The sequence below is a fragment of the Hippocampus bargibanti genome, linkage group LG13, assembly GCF_051943395.1.
Source record: "Hippocampus bargibanti isolate YZ-2025 linkage group LG13, ASM5194339v1, whole genome shotgun sequence".
Lineage (NCBI taxonomy): Eukaryota > Metazoa > Chordata > Actinopteri > Syngnathiformes > Syngnathidae > Hippocampus > Hippocampus bargibanti.
This window is the reverse complement of record NC_142746.1, coordinates 19,768,424-19,793,076: the sequence shown is the minus strand read 5'-3', so window position 1 is coordinate 19,793,076 and position 24,653 is coordinate 19,768,424. Positions and strand designations below refer to the sequence as shown.

The 24,653-nt window shown below is 39.9% G+C and overlaps 1 protein-coding gene across 1 annotated transcript; it reads right to left on the bottom strand.

The window, feature by feature from the left end:
• Positions 1-3,324: 3,324 nt before the first annotated feature.
• LOC148889660 (uncharacterized) lies at positions 3,325-23,215 on the bottom strand. Its single transcript, XM_089011533.1, has 25 exons — positions 23,075-23,215; positions 21,657-21,712; positions 19,333-21,414; positions 18,792-18,914; positions 16,696-18,684; positions 15,692-15,825; positions 15,028-15,195; positions 14,752-14,931; positions 13,146-13,737; positions 12,866-13,015; positions 12,176-12,393; positions 10,964-11,039; positions 10,601-10,891; positions 10,209-10,445; positions 9,975-10,127; positions 9,629-9,807; positions 8,634-8,826; positions 8,432-8,551; positions 8,239-8,358; positions 8,039-8,059; positions 7,896-7,957; positions 7,588-7,780; positions 7,257-7,385; positions 7,017-7,158; positions 3,325-3,943 (listed from the first exon to the last, which is right to left on the bottom strand). The coding sequence occupies exons 1-25, from the start codon at positions 23,077-23,079 to the stop codon at positions 3,799-3,801; spliced, it is 7,758 nt and encodes a 2,585-aa protein (XP_088867659.1). The 5' UTR covers positions 23,080-23,215; the 3' UTR covers positions 3,325-3,798.
• Positions 23,216-24,653: the final 1,438 nt, after the last annotated feature.

The following is a 24,653-nucleotide window of genomic DNA, read 5'->3' as shown; positions in this document are numbered from 1 at the left end:
TTTAACGGTTATCCTAAACTCCTCCCTCTTTTCAATATCCCTCCGCTAACTGCCATATTTTTGGTCTGACTAAAAGCATATATTTGAGACCTGTTGAAGCCACAAACATTAAATAAATCACAAAATATTATTTTAAATTCGTGTCTGTCTTCCGTGAGCGTTTATATGTTGACAAGACGAATTATATACTTGAATTGACAGTGGTCTAGTGAACGGCGTATTTATCCCCCCCTGCTTGTCTGTGATGAGGCACGCGCCCTTACTGGAAGAAATGGTGGCCTGTGATTGGTTTATTTGTACCTGCAATGCGTCTCTCCCTATTTTCTGCGTTTCGCTGCATCTTAGCTAGTCGGCCATTGACATTCTGCTTGTTTATGCTACATCCGCAGCAGGCTAAGCTAGTGTGTGCTCGATATTTTACACGGGCGTCCCCAAGGGAGCTCCTTAACTATTTTGCTTTACTGCATTACGACAGTATTATATGTATTTCGAGCTGAGTCACTTGTTCCCTGTGATTCATCACCTTGTTGCAGGATTATTTACAGGATATTATGAATAATAATCACATAATTTGGGTGTTAACATTCAAGGTGTCAAAACTGCTATCGCAACTCGGGATTCCCCGTGTAAATAATCGATGCAGACATTATGAGACTCTCTCATATGTGATTATTCGCTAAGGGTGACGATGTGGATACGGTCAGGCTCCCCTTGAGCATATTTGTCACATGCATTTTCAGATCTAATTATGCAGTTTGTGCAAAGGGAGTATCTGATGGCATGATTACTGTTGCTTGACTGCACTTCTTGTCTCCCTGTGGCCACATGTCTCTGTCCCGCTCCAATAGGAGAAAAGGAGGTTGAGAGAGAACGTATGAATCTTCACAGATTACCCGATGGATCCCCTGCTTCCATCTGTGGTAATGCCTGGTCATGTGATCAACTGTGCAGCCTCATAGTCAGCCAGACTGTTGTTTTTTTTGCAACCTGCATAATCTTAAACGCATAGTACAGTGATATCTCGGTTTTCGACCATAATCCGTTTCAGAAACCTGTTCGAAAACCGATTTGTTCAAAAACCGAAACAGCAGTTTTCATTAAAATCAATGTAAAAAATCTTAATCCGTTCAAAGTCTAGAAAACAACTATTTAATCACATAAACCGGATAAAAACTTAATAATAGAGCAGGTCATGTGTAAAATTCTATAAAAACAAACTTATTTTCACCAATTTTTAACATCAACATTAACATCTGTTCTTAAAATCTCGCTATCTTTCTGCCACGGGGCATGTTGGCACCTATCCCAGCTGTCTTTGGGCAAACGCAGGGCACACTAACAACATTATTAATGCGTCGGTCACAATGAGGAAGACGTGACATCTAAGGAAGTGACGTATAAGGAAGCACAGGGTAGTCGAGTGATGCATTCAGATGCATTCAGTTTGGTTGAGAACCAAATTTCGGTTGTATACCGGGGCATCAAAAATATGATATTTTTGGTTGAAAACCGAATGGGATGAGAACCCAGACGTTTGACTGTATTTGTTTTCATACATAGTTTTTTTCACTGAAGATTATGAAATGCCAAGAGAGTGACGACACAAAAGGCTTAAATTTGTTCACTCAAACCAGATAAGTTAGAGTATGCGTAAATGAATGACCACATATAAAACCTGTACACTGTACAGGTTTTATAATGCTTAAAATGCTGTACAGTGTACAGCATTTCTTTGTATAAGTGGCCATGAAAATGGAAACGAACGAATCGCTGTTGACTGAGGGAGGTTCAGATGAAGGACAATAGTGATTAGAGGTTAAAGGTTAATATGGAAAGTCCATGTTGGATCTTAAGTGATGTGACTTCCTGTTCCAACCAATCTCAGTAATGTAAACAAAACAAGATTTTTTTTCATGAATAAAATATATCATCCTATTGTAAAATGACATGAACTAAAAAGTAAAAAAAAAAAATTGAAAAACATTTGATCATGCGAGCTTTTTTATCACCTCTGTGAATATGTAACTTTAACTATAAAGGGGCCCTTATCTGTCATTGCCTTACCCAGGAGACTATGATGAAGTAGCGTGTTCAAAGTTAACAATAAATAGTTCAACAGAGGAAATGTTGAAGTTAACCGTCCATCTTGAACATCACTCAAATTGATAACAGTTAGCGATTGGTCCTTATGTGATGCGATCACATCGCAATAAGGTGTCTTTACATTTGAGTACCGTGCTCGGCAAATGAAAAATATGAGGCGGTGTTTACCCCGCCTAACAGAAAGACACCATTACAAATGAATGAGGCCGTGCAATGCACCTGCTGGTTCCACACCAGACGAGTGGATCATCTTTCATGGGTGAAAATGTCCAATGTTTGCGCACCTTTGTTTCCACCATGTTTGTTTTTCATCGTTTCTGGATGCGTAAACCGGCATGCAAGTTCAATGCGTGCGTTCTGAATGTAAGACAAGATGAAATGGAAGCCATCATTTGTGGATAATGTACATGAGACCAGAGCAAAGCTTTCTTCAGACGTCATCTGTACTTCTTTTGAAGGTATCGAACATTTCTCTGCTCATCCGAAGAGCTTCGTCATTGAACTAAAGTTGTGCTGGTAAAAAAAAAAAAAGTGTCGTTGTCCTTTAATGTGGCCTATGCACACACCTCTCCCTCATAAATGTAAATAGACAGAATAGAGCCGTGAAATGTTCCTGAGGCCAATGTTCCTGAGGGTAGCTGTGTACTTTTGTGTATAACCAACCACGAGGAAGGAAGTGACACGTGTACTGTGTTAACGAGTGGTGCGTTCTTGCCTTGCTGGAGTATACGTCTAGTGTGCTGTTGCAGGAATGGAGACCCACAGGCGGACTTCAGCTTCTTCAGAATGATCTCATTCGGTGGCCACCACCAGATGAAGGCCTGTGGGTGTGCTGCATTTCTGCTTGTGCTTCTAAACAAACAAAGCTGCCTTTCATGGAAGACTCAGTGATGCCACCTGGTGGCCAAATGATTAATAGCTTTAAAATAAAAAGCATAAAGCCTTCGCTGTTCTGTTCGGTTCACCATTCACATTTTTTATTTCTCAATATTTCAACATTTCTTACTTGTAGATTAATTGAAGATTTGTCTTTGTGGAATCTCAGGAGGTACTTGAAGAAAATCAGTAACTTTGACAATATAATAATAATAATAATAATAATAAACATTCTTTATAAGTGCCTTTCAAAACTCTCAAGGTCACTTCACAGTCAGAGGATACGTTTTTCTGTGGGTGAGCAGCGGCAGGCACATACGCCAGCGTTCACTCAACCCGTAATAATAATAATAATAATAATAATAATAATAATAATAATAATAATAATACATTTCATTTCTAAGCTCCTTTCAAAACTCTGAAGGACACTTTACAGTCACAGGATACTTTTTTCTGCGGGTGAGCAGTGGCAGCCACACGCGCCAGCGTTCACTCAACCCGGAAGTAACATAAATAACTCAAATAGATAGAAGGTTAGTTAGCTAGCTCATAGATAACTAGTTAGATAGCTAGCTAATAGATAGCCAGCTAGGTAGCCAGCTAGACAGCCAGATAGCTAAGTCATTCGGGTTTTTTTTTTCTATTCTGAACGTTTCTTTTCCTTTAAAAAAATCTGCAATGCACTGAAACCACGATAAGCGAACCGCGAAGTAGCGAGGGATTGCTGTATCTCAAATTTTGTTTGAAACGATTGTTTGTAGGAGCGAAAATACAAACATCCTGATCAAACTTGGACAATACTTGGAGGATGCAACGGTTTTAATCCAGCATTTGCCCTATGACGCGTTGCCGCGGTGTGATATTGTCTATGATCCGGGGACTGCAGTGGGTCACGTAGTACATAGTAGGGTCAGAAGAGTTGAAGCGCTGAGGATTGTTTGCTTCTTGTATGTTGTGAGGCAGACTGGAAGGAAAACAAAACAAAATAAGAAGTCATAAAGCGGGTTTAACTTTCTTAAAAGTACAATAATCTCATTATGTGGGTGAAGCGTTTAAAAAATGTGGACAGATTGGATTTTTTATATAATTAATTTCATTTCATTTGTAATGTAATGTAATGTAATTTTATTTAGATGTGTTCAATTGTATTTTATTTTATTTTGTTGTGTTTTGGTGTGTTTTGCTGTGTTGTGTTTTATTGTGTTTTGGTATGTTGTGTTGTGTTTTGTTGTGTTTTATTGTGTTTTGTTTTGTTGTGTTTTGTTGTGTCGTGTTGTATTGTTTTGTTTTGTTGTGTTGTGTTGCGTTGCTTTATTTTGTGTTGTTTTGTTGTGTTTTATTTTATTTTACAGTAAAGTCTCGTTATATCGATATTCAAGGGAGTCCGAAAAAATATCGATATATCCGACCCTGTTTGCATGTAATTTTCTCAGTGCGTGCATAGAAATAGTATCGATATAACCAGGACTATCGATATATCCGATATCGATATAACGAGACTTTACTGTATTTTGTTTTATTCTGTTTTATTCAGTTTTATTTTGTTTTGTTGTGTTTTATTGTGTTTTGTATTGTTTTGTTTTGTCGCGTTTTGTTGTCTTGAGTTGCATTGCTTTATTTTGTGTGGTTTTGTGTTTTTTGTTGTGTTTTATTTTATTTTATTTTATTTTATTTTATTCTGTTTTATTCAGTTTTATTTTATTTTGTTTGGTTGAGTTTTATTGTGTTTTGTTTTGTTTTGTTGCGTTTTGTTGTCTTGTGTTGCGTTGCTTTATTTTGTGTTGTTTTGTTGTGTTTTATTTTATTTTATTTTGTTTTATTCTGTTTTATTCAGTTTTGTTTTATTTTGTTTTGTTGTGTTTTATTGTGTTTTGTTTTGTTTTGTTGCGTTTTGTTGTCTTGTGTTGCGTTGCTTTATTTTGTGTTGTTTTGTGTTGTGTTGTTGTATTTTATTTTATTTTATTTTATTTTATTTTATGAGAGGGGATGGAGGCTTGCTTGTTGTTTTCGTAGTCCAAGCTTGGAAAAAAGGATTTGATCCCCCCCACCTCTGCATATCATGATTCAATCATCTAACATTGTAATCCTATAAATACAAAAGCCACGCCCCTTCCATTATATCCATAGGTTCTCGTTGACGGAACACACATGAAAGCAGGGCCAGTCGTCGCAGGGATTATGTGCCTCTAACACCTAGCCCAGATGCCATACATCTGTCGTGACATGCTAGACCCAAGGACACACACAGTATGCAGCACAAAGTCACCTTGGACTCAAATCGGATGGTGAGAACTGGATCCAATGTACAGAATTATGCAAATCATTCATTTGGTATATATACACTGGAGATTCCAACAATGATTTGTGATGATGACATGCATATCTCATCTCATCTCATCTCATTTTCCGTACCGCTTATTCCTCATTAGGGTCGCGGGGGTTGCTGGAGCCTATCTCAGCTGTCTTCGGGCACGAGGCGGGGGACACCCTGAATTGGTTGCCAGCCAATCGCAGGGCACACAAAGACATACAACAGTCACTCTCACACTCACACCTAGGGACAATTTGGAGTGGTCAATCTGCCTGCCATGCATGTTTTTGGAGTGTGGGAGGAAACCGGAGTACCCGGAGAAAACCCACGCGGGTCCGGGGAGAACATGCAAACTCCACACAGGGAGGCCGGACCGGGACGCGAACCGGCGACCTCTGCACTGTGAAGCCGGTGTGCTAACCACTTGACTACCGGGCCGCCCGACATGCATATATGTTTACTATTTTTTAGCACAGAGGTACTCAATGATTTTTGAAGATGAGAGCTACTTCTTCAGATTATCACGAGCAAAAGTGAAAATAGTTTAATCCGGTCAGATTTCGTTTGTGACAATAGCCGTTTGTTAAATGAATTATTAGTGTTATTATTAGTGTTATTATGCTTTCATGAAAATATTTTCATATTTTTTTATCAACAATGTGAGCATATTAATGAATTGATTAGGAAACAGATAATTATGAATACTGTATGCAACTTTTATATGTACGCCATTTTCAAATTATGACATTTTTAATAAAAAAATGTTCGGTCCTAAATTAGCTTTTTTTATGGTGGTGACCATAAATATTTTTGTTGAATTTATTTATTTATTTATTTATTTATTTATTTATTTATTTATTCATTCATTCATTCATTCATTTATTTATTTATTTTATGCATGTGTTTATTTATTTTCTGTGTGTATTTATTTATTTTCTATGTGTATTTATTTACTTTCTGTGTATTTATTTATGTATTCACTGGTTGTTATTTATTATTTATTTATTTATTTATTTTATGTGTGTTTATTTATTTTATGTGTGCTTTTATTTACTTTCTATGTGTATTTATTTACTTTCTATGTGTGTGTATTTATTTTCTGTGTGCTTTTATTTATTTTCTATGTCTATTTATTTACTTTCTATGTGTGTGTATTTATTTATTTATTTATTTATTTATTTATTTAATGTGTGTTATTTATTTATTTATTTATTTATTTATTTATTTATTTATTTGTGTATTTATTCACTGGGTGTGATTTATTTATTTATTTATTTATTTATTTATTTATTTATATCCAGGTGTTATTTATTTATTCGTTCATTCATGTATTTATTGATTTAGTTGTTTGTTTATTTATTCATTTGTAAACAAATGACAATACACCATAGTGTCCCGGTGTTGTTACGAATGAAAAGTTATTCCAGTGACGTGCGGTGAGGTTCATGGCTGGTGAGGCATTGACGTCATCAATGACGTCAACGCTCGTCTCTACTTAGTATTTGAACGGTAAATTCAGCGATTTTGAAAAAAATCCTAAAACGGTGAAGTTAAATGGACAAGAACTTTAAAGTACAAATCACTAAATACATCTAATTGTTTAATTTATTTTTTAATTTGATATTTCCATGACAGCTTTCCATGATGACAGGTGAGGCATTGCCTCACCTCCCACCACTGACTGCACGTCACTAAGTTATTCCGGGGCAGATCGTTTACTACTTACTCTCCAGTCACTGTCTTCTTGCAGTAACATCCGAAACAGGCCAGTGCAACCAGAAGAAGCAGCACGGGGATGCCAATGCCAAGAACCAGGCCCAGTATAAGATCGAGGTTGTTATTGTTGTCGTTCACATTGTCCCTATCTTCTAAATTGGAAATATAAATGTTATTTGACACAAACGTTTTCTGCAAAGTGATAACGACACAGCATTTCTATTGGCTTGGTTTCAATACATGTACTCACTTAATACGCACGATTGCGTTTCATCCACATCAGTGGTACCATTGCACACACACCTGTAGCCTCCATAAGTGTTGATGCAAAGGGCGGGGTGTACACAAACATCTTCTTTGGCTTTACACTCATCCAGGTCTGTGGGTGGGAAGGCATTGAGTATGTACATTAGAGAGACAAATCTCTAACAAAGCATTTTCTATTCTAGTATGGCACCGAAGCAGTGTGGAAATATGTGGTCAACACTCCATTTATGATGATACTTGTCATACAGAAAAATCCAGAGCGTGATGACATTTGCTTTGACTCAAATAATTCCTGAAAAGTAGTGTCTGTTTACCATCAACATCTACGTTGGTGATGTCATAGTTGTTGCCCACTCTGGCAAGGTAGTCTCTGATGTACCAGTGAGGTGTGTCACTAGACACGTTGATGTGATACTCAACCGGACGTCGGCTGGAACTCTGTCCTGGATCTTTTTCACTGGCATTATAAAATTTGTTCTGGAAACCCAGGGATAGAATGTTTACCAGCTGTAAACCCCCCAAAAAACAAACATATTTGTCTGTTAATTTGATTACAACGGTCATTGTAACTTGTCACTAGCCTCTAGCAATCACAGTGATTGCCACAGACCCTTTAACCTACCTGCTCAAGGCCATCAGCTCTGTTACTTCTCCAATCCATAGACACACTGAACACATTACTTCCTGTAGACACATAAACCAATCAACACATGACCTCATGACCAAATATGGTTATTATTACAATGAATCCAGAGATATAATTACCTGGAGGATTGGCATAATCCCCTACAGAGTCAAGGATAATGCATGTATTAGTATTATTGATGTCACAGCAAGAAACGCTACATAAATTGGGACCACGACATTATTAAATGGCAGATCATGAGCAATTGGATTCGAATGTTGCTTTTCATTTCAAATCTTACAAATTAGTTTCCATTAAGGAGTAAACGGGTTTTACATACCGCATCCATTAGAGCCCTGAGCGTTCTGGTATCTGCAGAAGCAGTCGACAGATCCCGGTTTGTTCTTACATTCAAATTTGGCATTGGGACACGTCGACATCTCAGCACACTCGTCTATATCTTCAGTACACCCACAGAAAGGCGGATTAGTTTGAGTGGAGGTGGGAGTCTTTCCCTCTTAGATGTTCCATACCAGTACAATTGAAGCCGTCTCCGTAAAATCCGGGTTTGCACTTGCAGGTGAAGTTTTGTTTTGTGCTGAAGCAAGTGGCATCTCTGTGGCAGGGGAAGGTAAAAGGGGGCAGGCACATGTCTGGGAAAGTGCGCAGAGAAGCAAGATGATGGAGTGAAATTGCTTGGTTGAACTTCAAGATAGATATTTATTTGTGACTGACCGTGCTCAAAGCACTTGTATCCCTGCTTTCCATTGGACACGGTATTATTGGGGCATTGTCCACAATTGAAGGTTCCGCTCTGTAAATTCGATTGACACGGTACCCCTCGGAAACACGGCTTACCTTTACACGGGTCCGCAATATTTCCACAAAACTTTCCACTGAATCCTTTCGGGCATTGGCATGCTAACACCTGGGACATGAGCGATAAGGTACATATTAGCAACTGGTTGATGCAAGGGTCTGACAGACATGTCAGAAGACAGAGTACGAGGTTTCAGTACATTATCACAATAACACGTAAGGCAAACATCCTGGAAAAACTGATGGGAAGTCCTGATTCCAAATCCAACCGGAATCATCATTAATCATCATGACGCTATCAATGAAGGTCCGCGAGCTTGACAAAAGAAGCCACGCAAGACAAAGCTGCAGCATTAGCTCCATTGCATTTCATGAATGAGCTCATATCAGTAGATTTAGGATGACAAGTCGATCCTTTCTTTCTGCAAATGTTATCCATTTAATTACTCTGGAACAAAAAAACGACATTTTAGTTCCAAGGTTTTGTCCCATTCTTTGTATTTATTTATTTGGTTCGTTATGTAACTATTTATGTATGTATGTATGTATGTATGTATGTATGTATGTATGTATGTATGTATGTATGTATGTATGTATGTATGTATGTATGTATGTATGTATGTATGTATGTATGTATGTATGTATGTATGTATGTATGTATTTATTTACTTGTTTATTTTTTGGGTTATAGTGTATGTATTTGGTGTTAAGTTGTTTATTTATTTATGCATTTCTGCATTTATTTATTTATTTATTTATTTATTTATTTATTTTACGGTGCCTCTCTACTTTATAACACATTCCAGTATTGCCTTTATCCTTCTTTCCGGAAGTCTTTTGGAGGCAATTGCAGAGTAAATGTGAATAGTCAAATACTTTGTATGAAACATTAGCTTCTCTCAAAGGTTTACCTGGAATTTCCCCTTTAGGTGGTTTTCAATGATACTGTCAGACTGACAGGCTCCTCCATTAAAGCAGTTGCAAATACGGAGAACGGGGGTAAACAGGGAGCTGGAGAACTTGTCTGTCACCTTAATCGTAAGATTGACAGGCTTGGTACTAAGGGGCATCCAGGTGAACTGACCATCACCTGGATTGGAGAAAGCGCTTGTAATTTGATCGATTCCAAAATATCATTGAGGATATTTTGGAATCAAACAGTCAGAATTTACACCACAAGGCTTTTAGATAGAAAATCTGAGAAGTGGGGTTAGTCGATATGCATTTTGTGTGTGTACGTGCTTTTCTGTGTCTCACCACTGCCGATGGAGGTCCGTGGGGGCCGTGGGAAGAGTATTGAATAAATTATAGGATCGCCATTAGGATCCTGGGCAATAATTTGTATGTTGACAGTCGAGTTGACCTGAGCTTGAATGAGCATAGGTGTTATCACGATGGGTGGTTGGTTGCCTACCAGGATAGACCGACACAACCCAGGAAATATAGTCAAAGACAATACTGAATATATTAAATAATGTGAAGATGTCTTACCATATGTTTGGGCCAGATTTTTGTATTGTTTCTCCGCGTTCAAGGTTTGAAGGCCCAGGTTTGAAGTGTTGGATGCAAGACTGTCATGCACACACCGCATACTGCCCTGGCAGGTTTTCCTCAGATCATCCACTACATCAGGACTGTAGTCGTCCAACAATTGGTTAAGGGAAATTGGTTCAAATGGATCCGGTGGATGGGAAGAGAACAGCAGGCTCTCTGGTTTTGGGACTGACCCTACAGACAAAGTTTGTACTGTAATTCAGATCTGCGATTTGACATATAAAACGACCCCCATGTACTTTCATGAAATGAGTCCGTGTGACATTTGTTCCAATAATTGCACTTGTATTACAAATGAATACATCACAACATATCTGCAATTCACTGACAGGACAATCCGAAAAGATGCAGCTTGTCTTCCGAGGGCGGGTTACGATCGACTGAGGACAGCAGCTGGCCATCAGACATAAGGAAGTCGTCTGAGCGGTCGGTACTCCAGAGGCCCATGAGACCCACTGTTCGGTTGTAAAAGGTCTGGGGAACTTCCAACATGGCTGCCAGTTGGTCGTGACCTTCCACACGCCACACAAGCACATGCAGACCACCGGCATATAAAGCTGCGCAGCGATTCAAGGAAATGCAGCGCACTGCAAAGTCTGTTTTTCCCGTGTGAACAACACCTGAGGAACATAAAAAGGTTATCCTTTTCATATCATACAATAGTGATTAATGGAGTGTCGTGTAGCTGTTACCAACAGTGACAACAATTTCCGCATTATCGATAAACACCCGCAGTCCTTCTCCTTTGTCTGCACATCTCCATTCGATCTGTAAGAATCAACCAAATACAGGTACAGTATATGTTTTATGCTTTTTCAGAACACTGTTGTTATTTTGAGAAGGCATCCGGGTTATATTTGGATTAGGTTTGATGATTTGCATACTTTTTTTTACTTGCTACCGATACAGTGTGCTAGCTCTGGCCAGCATGCTCTTGTCACTAGCGGCTTGTGATCAGAGCAGTTTTCGCAAACTATGATTGGCTAGTCACTAGCTAATCATGTGACTAGCCAATCATAGTTTACGAAATCTCTGACGTTGACCAGCACCTTCAAGAAGGTGTTGGTACCCCTTTTGGGTTGCCAACTCAAAATCTTATAGGTTAGAGCACAGGTGTCAAAGTCAAGTCCCGCGGGCCAAATCTGGCCCGCCACATCATTTTTTTCGGCCTGCGAAAGCAAATCAAACTTGTTAAATTCCATGATGATTGCTAAAATCTGAGCCAAAATTTCATATTTTTGGATGTCAACCACAATAAAAGTCATTATTCTTGACTTCAGATTTGAAAACGAGTTATTCATTAATTTGCTGTGTGCTCTATATGTAATATTTGAAGGGATTTAAACATTCTAATGGGTTCCCCAAATTCATAACAGCCCTCGAGAGGAAACCATAACTACAATGTGGCCCGTGGCAAAAAATGACTTTGACACCCCTGGGTTAGAGTAACAGATTGATCGACACATGCTTCAGGGCGTGCAGAACTGATTGTGAAGGCGTCCAGGTAGATTTCTGACCCTGGTAACAAATGATGTCTGAAATGTGATTCGTTAAATGCTTAAATACGAAAACACACGTCTGGAAACAGCGCAACAGGGGAAAAGCAATGAAAAACAATTTGGAATTATTTAATAAGAATTCATGGACAAAATATAAGTAGCATTAGTGTGTGATTCAGATATTTTTAGGCCAGCAGAGAAGGCTTCGCATGCCCTGCCGGTCCGCCACGTCTTAACTGAGTCTTTCAAATGTATGGATGCAGAAACATTGGCGTGAAAGTCTTCAAATAAAAAGTCTTCATAGGAAAGTGTAAAAAAACTTTATGCAGAACTCATTTTAACACACGCCTGCTCTTTTTTTTCCCTTTGGTCTCATTTCTTTTCGAGACACACAAGCACACTGACCTTGCCAATGCCCTGGTAGAAAGCAGCCATGCGTACCACCGCTGGAAAGTTAATGCTCCCTTTTTTGTGTCTGTCAAGTCTCGCAGTCTGTCCTTGGAGGGTGAAGATATTAGATCCAGTGTTGGAAGACAGCCGCGCTATCACAAACTCTCCTAGTGCCTTAAAGGAGTACTCGGTGCCATCAAAGGTGATGAAATGGAGGCTGCCATAAACTAGCGCTGAAAATACAGATGATTTTGCAGCATATTGCAAAAATTAAAACATTTGAAAGCACTATAAAAATATAGTTCATTTCAATTCCATTTGTATAGTGTTTTGCAATTTTACAGCACTACTTTCATATATATTTTTCATTGAAAAAAATAAAAGACATGCAGCTACATGATATGGATTGGATTGGATTTGCCTGTCTCGCAGTGGAGAAATTTACATTTCACAGCAGCAAAGTTATGAAAGAAATGAAAGTAGAAAAGCAAAACACAGGAGCTGCTGGAAAGGCAGCCACTCTCGCGGCGCCGTCTTGAAGTCAAAAGAACAAAAAAAAAACTAAATAACAAATAACATGACAACACAAACACACTGAGAGACATTCATTCTTAAGCACTTTCTGTACCCTCTTTGTTACATAAAGCAGTTCCAGATGAAAGAGGAGAGCTTAAAAAAATATTTAAAACTAAAAAAGACCCTTACCGAGACCCCGCATTGCGTTGTTGCCTATCTTGGAGCCATTCAGACTGGCCCAGCTATAACCTCTGCAGCGGTCGATTGGCCGTTTTTTGAGGTAAAAGTGGCAAAGATGAGACTTAATGCAACACCACTGGAAAGGTAGAAGATCTTCAACTGGAGGTCAAAAGTAAAAAAAAAAAAATATTATTTTTATATACATTGTTAGATATATTTTTGTTCTTTTTAATAAAAAATAAGGAACTGAATGTAGTCTTTGCCGAAAATTCAATGGGACGTATATTACCGATATGTTTCTCTGTACTTTGTCTTGAGAAGTAGCGCTCATTGTAACCAGCCACAAGAGGCCCCTGAAGATCATACACGCATCTCTTCCCCGATCCATATTTGTTGGCAAATAGTGAGCGGAAGACGTGACCTCCATTACCACCCCATCTCTGACCCCTCAATGTCTTCAGCTGTGAGTCTTGTTCGGTGGTATCTTGCAAAAAGGACAAATCTTCCAGAGCCTGGGCACGGGTACAGTGACAGGAGGGTAAGCCATCAGTCCAGTCAGCAGGATCGGGCTCCTTCATAGCCCACGCCTGGCACATCAGTGCTGAGTTCGCTTCAGGTTCATGAGGACCACTTAAATCATAAACAAGCTTGCCAAACTTTCCCAAAGGCCCTCTCACTTGTTGGGGCCTGTATTTTCCTCCTGCGCCATAAATGTTTCCTGGGGGGTTAGTGGGTTCTTTGTGTGTGCTTTTGCCATCCGTATAGCCGATAAGTGCATCATGATGTTGTCTCTGGCCCGGCCCCCATTTCATATCCCCGTATTGCAAGAGGGCAAATGACTGTACTCCATCTGTGGTCAGAATACACTGGAAAGTGTTTGTCTGTAATCAACACACATTGTGTTAGTTAATAAACACATTTCATTGCTTTGCAAATGCTTCTACGCTTCTGCTGTATGTGCCGGCAACGTGTGCACAAGAGATATTGATTACATTCTATTTAGAAGTCATTTCAAATCAGGGTTGAATGGAATAATTTGTTTTGATGTAGCAGACAGCAGAAGTGGCCAGCATCATATGGAGATGCTTATGGCAAAAAAACAAACAAACAAACAAACAAACACATAAATGAATAAATAAATAAATAAGCAAACAAAAAAATTACAATATAAATAAACAAATAAATAAATAGATACATAAATAGATGAACAGATAAATAAAGAAAAATTAAATACATACCAGCAGGCTAGAAAAATGAATAGCTAAATAAACATATAAACAACCAAATAAATCAATAAACAGATAAATAGCTAAATATATAACTAAATAAATACATCCCGCCTGGATAAATAAATACAGAGATAAATAAACAGATAAATATCAAATAAACAAATAAATAAAAGAATGAATAAATAAACACATAAATAAATATATACCGCCGAGATAAATAAATGAATAGATAAAAAACGGATAAACAACCAAATAAATATATAAGTAAGCAGACATATTACTAACCAAATAAATAAATAAATAAATAAATAAATAAATTAAAAAAAATAAAAAAAAAAAACCCTACCCGACTAAACAAATAAATAAATAAATAAATAAATACATGAATAAATGGTCCAAATCTTATTTTGGCCGTTATTTTAGGAAGGATAAGTTGATTGCAAGGCAACAGAAATAATTTTCTTTGTTAAACCTGCCTCAAGGGGGTGCATTGGTTCAATTTATGAATTCCAGAAGAGCAGACACATAAAAAGTGAACAGCTAACAATAAACACACTTCGGATGTTAGATTTGGCTTTGGTATGCACACCTAAATATATATATGTCTCGTTTTATACTACTTTTTTTGTGTTGAGGAATAATTTCCTATATAATTCCTGATGTTACCTCTGACTGATTGATCTTCTGGTAAGATACAGGCATCACATGGTCCCAAGTGATTTTGAGGATCCAAGAAGCATAGAATGCAGGTTTTCCTCTCTGGCTTTGAAAATTGGAAACATCAATGGTTGTGTGATTGAACACAATGTGGGAGTACACGTCGGCCCTATCGGACTTGTGGTAATCCTATAAAAAGAAACAATCAAAGGGTGAACTATTCCAGATATTTCAAATATTCTTTTTCTACCTATTTTAGGCCTTCAACTCCGAAAGACTTCAAACCTTGTAGAATAAACGTCCATCGCCTTGGGTGAGGTCAGCATCATCCCAGAACACCGCCAAGAGAGACATGTTCATATCAGTTGGAAACCCAGTGGCTAACGGAGCTGGAAACAGATACTGCTCATTCTCAGCAGCAGACTGAAAATGGACTAGGCCGTTGTCAGAGAACTACAACAGAAAAGAAACGGGAAAAAAGCACAGAGTTAATAAAAACTGTAACTTTTATGGACAGTTCACTCAATTGTATAAAAAAATTATTTATTTGTTTGAATCATTCATTCATTCATTGTCCAATTTGCTTAATCCTCACTAAGGTCGTGGGGGGTGCTGGAGCCTATCCTAGATGTCCTTGAACAGTAAGCGGGGGGACACCCTGAACCGGTTTCCAGCCAGTCGCAGGGCACACAAAAGCAAACAACCATCCACCCTCACAATCACACCTAGGGACAATTTGGACTGTTCAATCAACCCCCCATGCGTGTTTTTAAAATGTGGACGGAAACGGGAATACCAGGAGAAAACCCACGCAGGCCAGGACGGAATTTACAAACTCCACACAGGGAGGCCGGAGTTGGAACTGACCCCCACAACATCTGCACTGTCAAGTCAATATGCTAACCACTCGATTAGCTCATCTTTGAAATTTCATCTTTCGGGAACTTACATAAATTCTGTCATATAATTTTCCCATGAATGGGAAACCTGTCGGTGGTTTGATGTATGGAGAATTTCCATCTTGGGTGTTCATGTGTATTCTTGTGTCACCAACTTCTACTCCATATGGGTACAGGTTGCTCTCTGTTGGTGAAATTCAAAATGTTAATCGGTGCAACTGTGAAATCATTGTGCATTCAGTCTATGTTTGGCCCGACATATGAAAATAAGTGAGGGAAGTTTTTGTAAGAAAATACAAACAGAGGATAGCCTGAAATAACATTTGCAACAATTGTGTACCAAAAAAATGTACATAATTTCAGGTAAGGAGAAAAAGATTTCGAGATAGCATATTGTGCAATATCTCATGTAGAAATACCTACATTATGATATATGAAATTGAAATAACTCTGAAATTGAACATGCTTGGAGACACATACATGGACAAGTAAAAAAATATATATACAAATGAATACCGAATTTTCCGCACTATGCGGCTCACCATATTATAAAGCGCAACTTCAATGAAATACATTTATAGCCAGGCTTTTGCCATAATTTTCCTTTTTTATGTCAATGACTTCCGATCATTGTGCCAGAAACGGAAAATTATGGTGAAATTGAGAAGAAAAAAAAATCAGCCGGGTACTTTTTTCATATATACGGATCTCCATATTATAAGGTGCAGCTTCAATGAATTACAGTAAAGTCTCATTATATCGATATCGGATATATCGATAGTCCCGGTTATATCGATACTATTTCTATGCACGCACTGAGAAAATTACATGCAAACAGGGTCGGCTATATCGATAGTCCCGGTTATATCGATATTTTTCGGACTCCCTTGAATATCGATATAACGAGACTTTACTGTACATATTTAAAAACATTTCCCATATACAGTAGTCCATCGGATTATAAGGCGCATGGTCAGCTGCTGAAAAAAAGTGAAAAAAAATTAAGAGTGCCTAATAGTGCAGAAAATACGGTAATAATAAATGTATAGCTAACCATTCTGGATCATTTTGCAGATTATATTTTCCTCTGGACAGGAGCAGGTATAAGACCCTGGCAGATTTGTACAAGACGTTTTCCCAGGACATGTGACGGGTGACACACATTCATCAAAATCCACACATCCTCGTTTTCCATGACCGTTGTCTTTGGTTGCATTCCATCCCGGACTGCAGGTACATTTGAATCCGCCCACGTGATTGGAGCAAGTGGCAGCTGAGTGACACCCCCTATTAGCCTGTTGGCATTCGTCAAGATCGACACAATGGGGCCCAATACTCACAAAACCACGCATGCATACACATACAAATGACCCTGGGGTGTTACGGCACTGAGCCACAGATTGGCACGGATTGTTGAATGCCTCACACTCATCCATATCTTCGCACCATGAGCCATTTCCAGTAAAGCCCGACGGGCAATGGCACGAAAAGGATCCGGGCGTATTCCAGCAACGTGCCAACAAATGGCAAGGTAAATCCTCACATTCATCGGTGTCGACACACATTCTCCCCTCCTCGTGATATCCCGAAGGACAAGTGCAGGTGTATGTTCCAGGAACATTAGCGCACACCTGATCTAGGCGACAGGAGGTGTTGTCGCTGCATTCGTCGATATCTTCGCAACCCAAGAGGAACGAAGCATACCCGGGGTAGCATTCGCAGATGAAGGATCCTGCTGTGTTCTTACAGAATGAGCGTTCAGGACAAAGGCTTATTGGACCTTGACATTCATCTTGATCCTCACACGTGCTGCCATTTAAGATGAAACCTTCAGGGCAAGAACAACTGTAAGACCCTTGGGTGTTGGTACACGTCGACAGAAGCGGGCACACCGTTGAGTTGCCAGACTCTGCGCATTCGTTGACATCTACGCATGTTGTTCCGTTACTCCAAAATCCGGTCATACAGTCACAGTCATAGGATCCGATCAGGTTAGTGCATCTGCCGTGGTTGCAAATGTTCTCAAAATTACTTTCATTGCATTCATTGATGTCCTCACATAAATCGTCAGTGAAAGAATATCCAGGATTGCATATACATTGGAAGCTGCCATTGGTGTTGATGCACGTACTACGTTCAGGGCAGCTGGAGTTACTCTGACACTCATTAATATCCTCACAGGCACTGTTGTTGTTTTGGTAACCTTCCCAGCACTCGCAGAAAAAGGATCCCACTGAATTGAAGCATCTGGAGGAATCAGGACAGCGAATAAGGCCTAGAGAGCATTCATCGACATCGAAACAGGCGGATCCATTGCCAGAGAAGCCAGAGTCACAAATACACACGTATCCGCCATTGACGTTACTGCAACCGCTGTTGTCTTGGCAAGTGAAGTTCCCCGTTGCACATTCGTCCATGTCCTGACAGTCTGTTCCGTTATTATGAAAACCAGGCCAACATTCACACAGGAAGGAGCCGTTGGTGTTGAAACAGGAGGAGAAGCCAGGACATACCGGATTTTGGAATTGATCACATTCATCCACATCTGCACAATGTGAACCATCGCCTTGGTAGCCATCTTTGCACTGACAGTAGAAGGAACCTTGGTAGTGGTGGCACTGGGCGAGGGGATGACAGATGGAACTGGTGTTGAGGCACGCATCTTCATTCACGCAGGTTCCCATGTCATAAATCAGGCCAATAATACACGTGCAGGTATAGGAGCCAATGATATTGCTGCATGTCATATTTGTGCTACAAGCGGTATTATTTTGGCATTCGTCAATATCCTCACAATCAAAGCCATCTCCCTGATAACCATCCCGGCAATGGCAGTCGTAATGTCCGTATGTGTTGTGGCAAAAAGCCCGGGCGCTGCAGTTGTGCGGCAAGGTGGAATTCTGCTGGCATTCATTTACATCCCGGCATTGAAAACCGTCACCCTCCATGCCAACGGGGCAGTCACAGTTGAAAGATCCGGGTGTGTTTATGCAGCTGGCAACGTTATGGCATCCTCCATTTTGGATTTGGCATTCATCAAAGTCTATAATTCATCCAAAATGGAAGATTGTCAGGAAAGAGGTCCCACATGGTGACTAGAATGGAGCAAAACAATCATAATGTGCGATGAATGGGGGAGTTGACACTTACCGGAGCAGTTCTTGCCATCGCCTGTAAAGCCACTGAGACAGAAGCAGACGTGACTTCCCACTGTGTTTTCACACCGAGAAAAGTCACTGCATTCATTTTGTTCTGTTTCACACTCATTGACATCTGAATCAAAAGGGGAAAGAGCAAGAGAAAGAATTAGCAACATGTTAGCTACATGTAAAAACACACAATATACTGGTATGAAGTGAGCAACATCCAATTGGCCGCAACCAAGATTTACCAATACAATATTCAAAGTATTCATTGTGTTTTCCAATAAAAAAATAATAATGACCATATTTTCCGGTGTTTAAGGTATACCCAAAAGCCTTCATTTTCTTCAAAAGATGACCCTGCGCCTTATATGCCGGCGCACCTTATATGTGAAGTAATATTGAGCTGCAAAAGGTCTCGCAACTACTATCAGTATTTCCATTGCCTTTGTGTCCTTTCTTAATTAGATTTGTGTGTGTGTGTGTGTGGGGGGGGGGGTTGACCAACAGAGTAAAAAGGTAGAAAATAGTTCAAATATTTGTCTTACCAGCACATTGAGTTGCGTTCAGAATGTAACCTTGTTTGCAAACACAAGAATACGAACCGGGGATATTGACACACTCTGTGTTATTTTCAGGGCAAACATTTTCCCTTTGGCATTCATCGATATCGAGGCAAGTCAGCCCATTACCGACGTAACCCACGTCGCACACACATTGATGTCCGGAAGGTGATTGGTGGCACAGGCCATTCACGTGGCACCCCGGTTCACAGATGGTGCTGGGTGGGACGCAGGTGTCATTCATGGCGACTGTACCATTCAAACATGAGCAAACGTGTGCTCCGGGTGAGTTTACGCATTGGGAGAAATCTGGACAAATGGTGCCTGAGAGGAGACATTCATCCACATCCTGGCAGGAGAAGCCATCGCCGTCGAACCCTTGCTGGCAGGAGCAGAAAAAATCCCCGATGACGTTGATGCATCGCGCTCGCGGATGACACGTGTCCATCACGGAGCATTCGTCCACGTCATGGCAGTGTGTGCCGTTGACGGCGAAGCCTCGCTTACAGGTGCAGGTGTGGGAGCCGATTGTGTTGAGACACGTGGCATTAACGTGGCAAGGATTCTCTCGACACTCGTCGATATCGACGCAGTCCATTCTTGCGGCGGGCCGGTAATATCCCGTCCGACAGGGGCATTGGTACGAACCATCGACATTCTTACATTCTTCATTGACTCCACACGGATTTTCCTCTGTCTCACATTCATTTATATCCTGGCAAAGAGTTTGGTTCAACAAGACGAATCCCCCTTGGCATAGGCAGGTGAAAGAGCCGAGGTTGTTCACACATGTAGCCTGATTTCTGCAACCTCCGTTATCCACCAGACACTCGTTCACATCAGCGCACCGCGTCACGCCGTCTCCAGAGTAACCCACCTGGCAGGTGCAGTTATAGAACCCTGGCAGGTTAGTACAAAGCGCGCTGACGTGGCATTGAGTCGAAACGGAACATTCGTCCACGTCCACACACGTGAGGCCGTCTCCCGTGTAACCTGCCGCGCACTGGCACATGAAGGAACCGGGTAAATTCGTGCAGACAGAAACGGGGCTGCAAGGATCTGCCGCACATTCATCCAGATCGCGACATTGGGAATTCGTCAAGATGAAACCGCGACCACAGTCGCAGAAAAATGATCCGTTGGTGTTGACACAGGTGGAAACATCAGGGCAGATGCTTGGCGTCATACACTCATTAACATCCTCGCACAGTTTACCGTCTCCTTCAAAGCCCGCAAGACAGGAGCACTCGTAACTGCCAAGTCTGTTGATACAAACAGAATCGGGATCACAGTCGTTGTCCTCGTTACATTCGTTGAGATCAACGCACGTCAGGCCGTTTCCGACAAAACCGTCGTTGCAGTTGCATTGGTATGACCCGATGGTGTTTAGGCAGTCTGCGTAGAGACTACAGATGTCACCTGCGCATTCATCAATGTCCACGCAACGGCGGCCGTTACTTTCATAACCGTTGCTGCAGATGCAGTGATAAGTACCGGGTAGATTTTTACAGCCTTTGTAACCAAACAAGGATGAGCAGACCTGGGGAGTCTCTGAACATTCGTCGATATCCAGACACAGGTAGTTCCCATTGCCTTTATAGCCTCGATTGCAGTTGCACACGTACGATCCGGGGTTATTAGTGCAGGTTGCATTCCAATGGCAAATATTAGAGTTTATGCATTCGTTTTTATCCGTGCACTTGAAGCCGTTTCCCTCAAAACCGACTTTACACTGGCATTCGCGCCCACCCTCAAAGTTACTGCAGAATGCGTCGGCGTGACAGCCGCCGTTTTCTTTCTGACACTCGTCAATATCCTGGCAGTTCGTCCCATCTCCGGTGAATCCACTCAGGCATGAACAATTGTAGCTGCCGAGGGTGTTGTCGCAGCGGGCCTTTGGATGACAACCGTGTAGGCCGCCGAGGCATTCGTCGATGTCTCTGCACAGGAGACCGTCACCCTGGTGGCCTATTGCGCATACGCAGGTAAAGTTGTTTTGGACTTTTAGACACTCTGCCTGTTGATGACACTTGCTGCCTGCCGCCTCGCAATCCTTTGGGTCAGCAACTGTTAAGAAAAGGATAGAGAGAGGAGGTCAAAAATGAAGAACCCAATGACTGTATTTTCCGCACTACAAGACGCACAGAAAAGCCTTCAATTTTTTCAAAAGCTGACCATGCGCCTTATAGTCTCGGGCATCTTATATATGGAAAATGTTTAAAAATATGTCATTCATTGAAGGTGCGCCTTGTAGTCCAGGAAATACGGTATGTTTTTAATATAAACAAGGTGACAGTGGGTTTGTTCACCTGCAGAGGATTGGTTTGGCATTGCCAAGAGAGACATCAGCCACAAGACAGGGAACCTGGAAGGATAATAAAAAGATTCAGCAAGAAACGTCTGAAATTGTTTCAAAATGTAGGGAAAAGGACTATTTTCAGATATGAATTTGAAATTCAATGTTAAAAATTGACCAAAAGGATGAGCATATGTTCTATATTCTTTTTACACTATTAAAATTAATCGACTCATGAATTAATCCATTAACTGATTAATTAATCAACTAAGAAATTCATTACCAAATAAAATAAATAAACACAAAAAAACACACAACTAAATAAATAAATACACCAAAAAAATACGATTAAATTAAATTAAATCCAATTTAAAAAATGAATGAACGAGTAAATAAATACATAAATAAATATACACATAAATAAATACAACATAAATAAATACATTCACAACTAAATAAATACATAAATAAATAATCTGATACATACAAGCAATTAGCAAGCCTTTAGCGGTAGCTTTGGCTGCAGGGTATGATGACAGGTCAGAACAGATTTAGGTTAACCAATGACTAACCCAATAGACCTGCTGCGCCAAGCGGATGAATTACATATACTGTACTGTATGAATAATAGGTCTAGGTGATTGAGTTACCATTTAGAGGACATGATTCCCTTTAAGGCATGTCAAACTATTGTTTGCATTGTAGGAGAAGGCCCTTGTTGGACAATGATACAAGTTTCAATTACATAAATATTACTTACAAAGACAACCTAACTTTAAAAAGTTAGCTTGTGTTTCAGAGACTTTTACTGAGCGAGTTGCTTGTTCTGTAGCCACAAAGGGACATAAGTTTTCTTGTGTCGGTCCCAAGCCCGGATAAATACAGAGGGTTGTGTCAGGATGGGCATCCGACGTAAAAGTTTAGCCAAAACAAACATGCGGATCAAACCTCTAAAGATGGAGGACACTGATTTGCTGTGGCGACCCCTTGAAGGGAAAAGTCGAAAGGAGAAGAAGAGGACTGAAAAGTAACGATTTTGGAGATGCAAGTATTCCGCTGTATGTCATCAGAATCAGAATCACAATCCGAAAGCTTTTAATAATCCCACAATGGGGAAATTTGCAATAATATATCAATATCCACCCATCCATCCATTCATCCATGTAACTAAATATCCAAACCGCGATCTGTGAATCGAATACAGTAAAGTCTCGTTATATCGATATCGGATATATCGATAGTCCCGGTTATATCGATACTATTTCTATGCACGCATAGAGAAAATTACATGCAAACAGGGTCGGATATATCGATAGTCCCGGTTATATCGATATTTTTTCGGACTCCCTTGAATATCGATATAACGAGACTTTACTGTATTTGTCATTACCTGAAAAAAAAAATCACAGAAAAAGAGAACTTTGAACTCACCCCATTCCCTTTCACCTTGTAGTCTTGTGTGTGACCACACAGCAGTCTCAACCCAAAAAGTAGTCCTCATCAACTCCTTCCGATTCCTCCTTCTCGTCCTCTTTAGTCTCGTTCATGCACCTCAGGGAATCAGGACAATAATGTGCACTGCCCTGACATATTAAACCTTTGTTAAGAGGAACACCCATTTTCCCTTGGTTGTGTTGTTATGTATACGTTTTCACACAATATGCAGAACAGGTGTCCCTGTGGCTTTTTTTGGCCTTGTTGACTGCATTCAAGCATGTGGAGGCATCAATATGATTTCCAAGTTCCTACTAATTGCCAGTTTTACGTTCTGTTGTTGTTGTATTGAGGAACCCATTTGCCTATTTGATTATGCAGTGAGACCCCAACTTACAAACACCTTATCTTACAAACTTTTCGTCTTACAAATGTCAAATTTATGAAAATTCAACCTTATAATACGCACTATTTTCATAATACACAACCACCACGGCTGGCGGAGTGATCTTCGGCGGAAGCACACGACCGAACAGCACCAGAGGTTAAGTTACCAACAGTCCTTATGGAAGGTGACTCTCCTTCCATAAGCCATCAACGACCATCAAAAAGGTAAATAAAACTTTATTTTACAGCACAGTTTATTTCTTTAATTACAGTCCTCATGTAATGCGCCTCTCTTTCCAAAAAGCAATTCCCTTTGACCTTCGACCTCCTACGCCATTCCAAGCCATAAATGACCATCACAAATGTCAATAAAGTGACTTTATGATACAATGCAGTGTATTTCTTTCATTACAATACAATAGCACATTTATTATACATAGAATAAGGTATGTTGTGTCGGATGACTTTTGTGTGGAGAATTATGGTTGTCCAAAAGTCATGACATGAGCTTCAGGGATATTTTAGAATCTTATTTTTTAATGGCACAACCTTGTCCCTGTCCCTTCTGCTTTGTGATCTGTTATGTCTTCTGCAAGGTGTCTTGTTTCGCACAGAATGAGTCACATAGTCGTCTACATGGAGCGTGATTCGATTTTTGACACCTAGGGGTAGCACATGCAGGTACAGTAGTTACTGCTATCCCCGAAAGGGTTAAATTCAGGTAATATGATTTGCGTTGATATGAAAGAGGCATATCGTTCTTTCAATTGCATTTACAACGGGTAGATTTTTTCAATTTTTGTGATTTTTTCAATTTTTAAAATATACGTTTTGTTTCCCATCTATCCATTCATCAATCTTGCTGGAGTGTCTCCTGGCTGGATATATCATGGCTTTGTCACTAAAATGCATAGAACATAAATATTATTCACAGTCCTTGCTATAATTTGAATGGTTATCATCACAAAGACATCAATGAACGTATGCTGTGAATAATATTTTCCAGGTAAATATACACTGAAACTTTGAAATATTGACTCATCTGCACCAGCAATGACTCACAACAGCTATTAAATGCTTTCTCAAATCTGGTTTCTGTTCTAAAACATACTGACACAGTATACTGGCTTGGCTTGTCCATTACGTCATCGTATGATAATATTGAACTTTTAAAGGTTTTAAAAGAGAT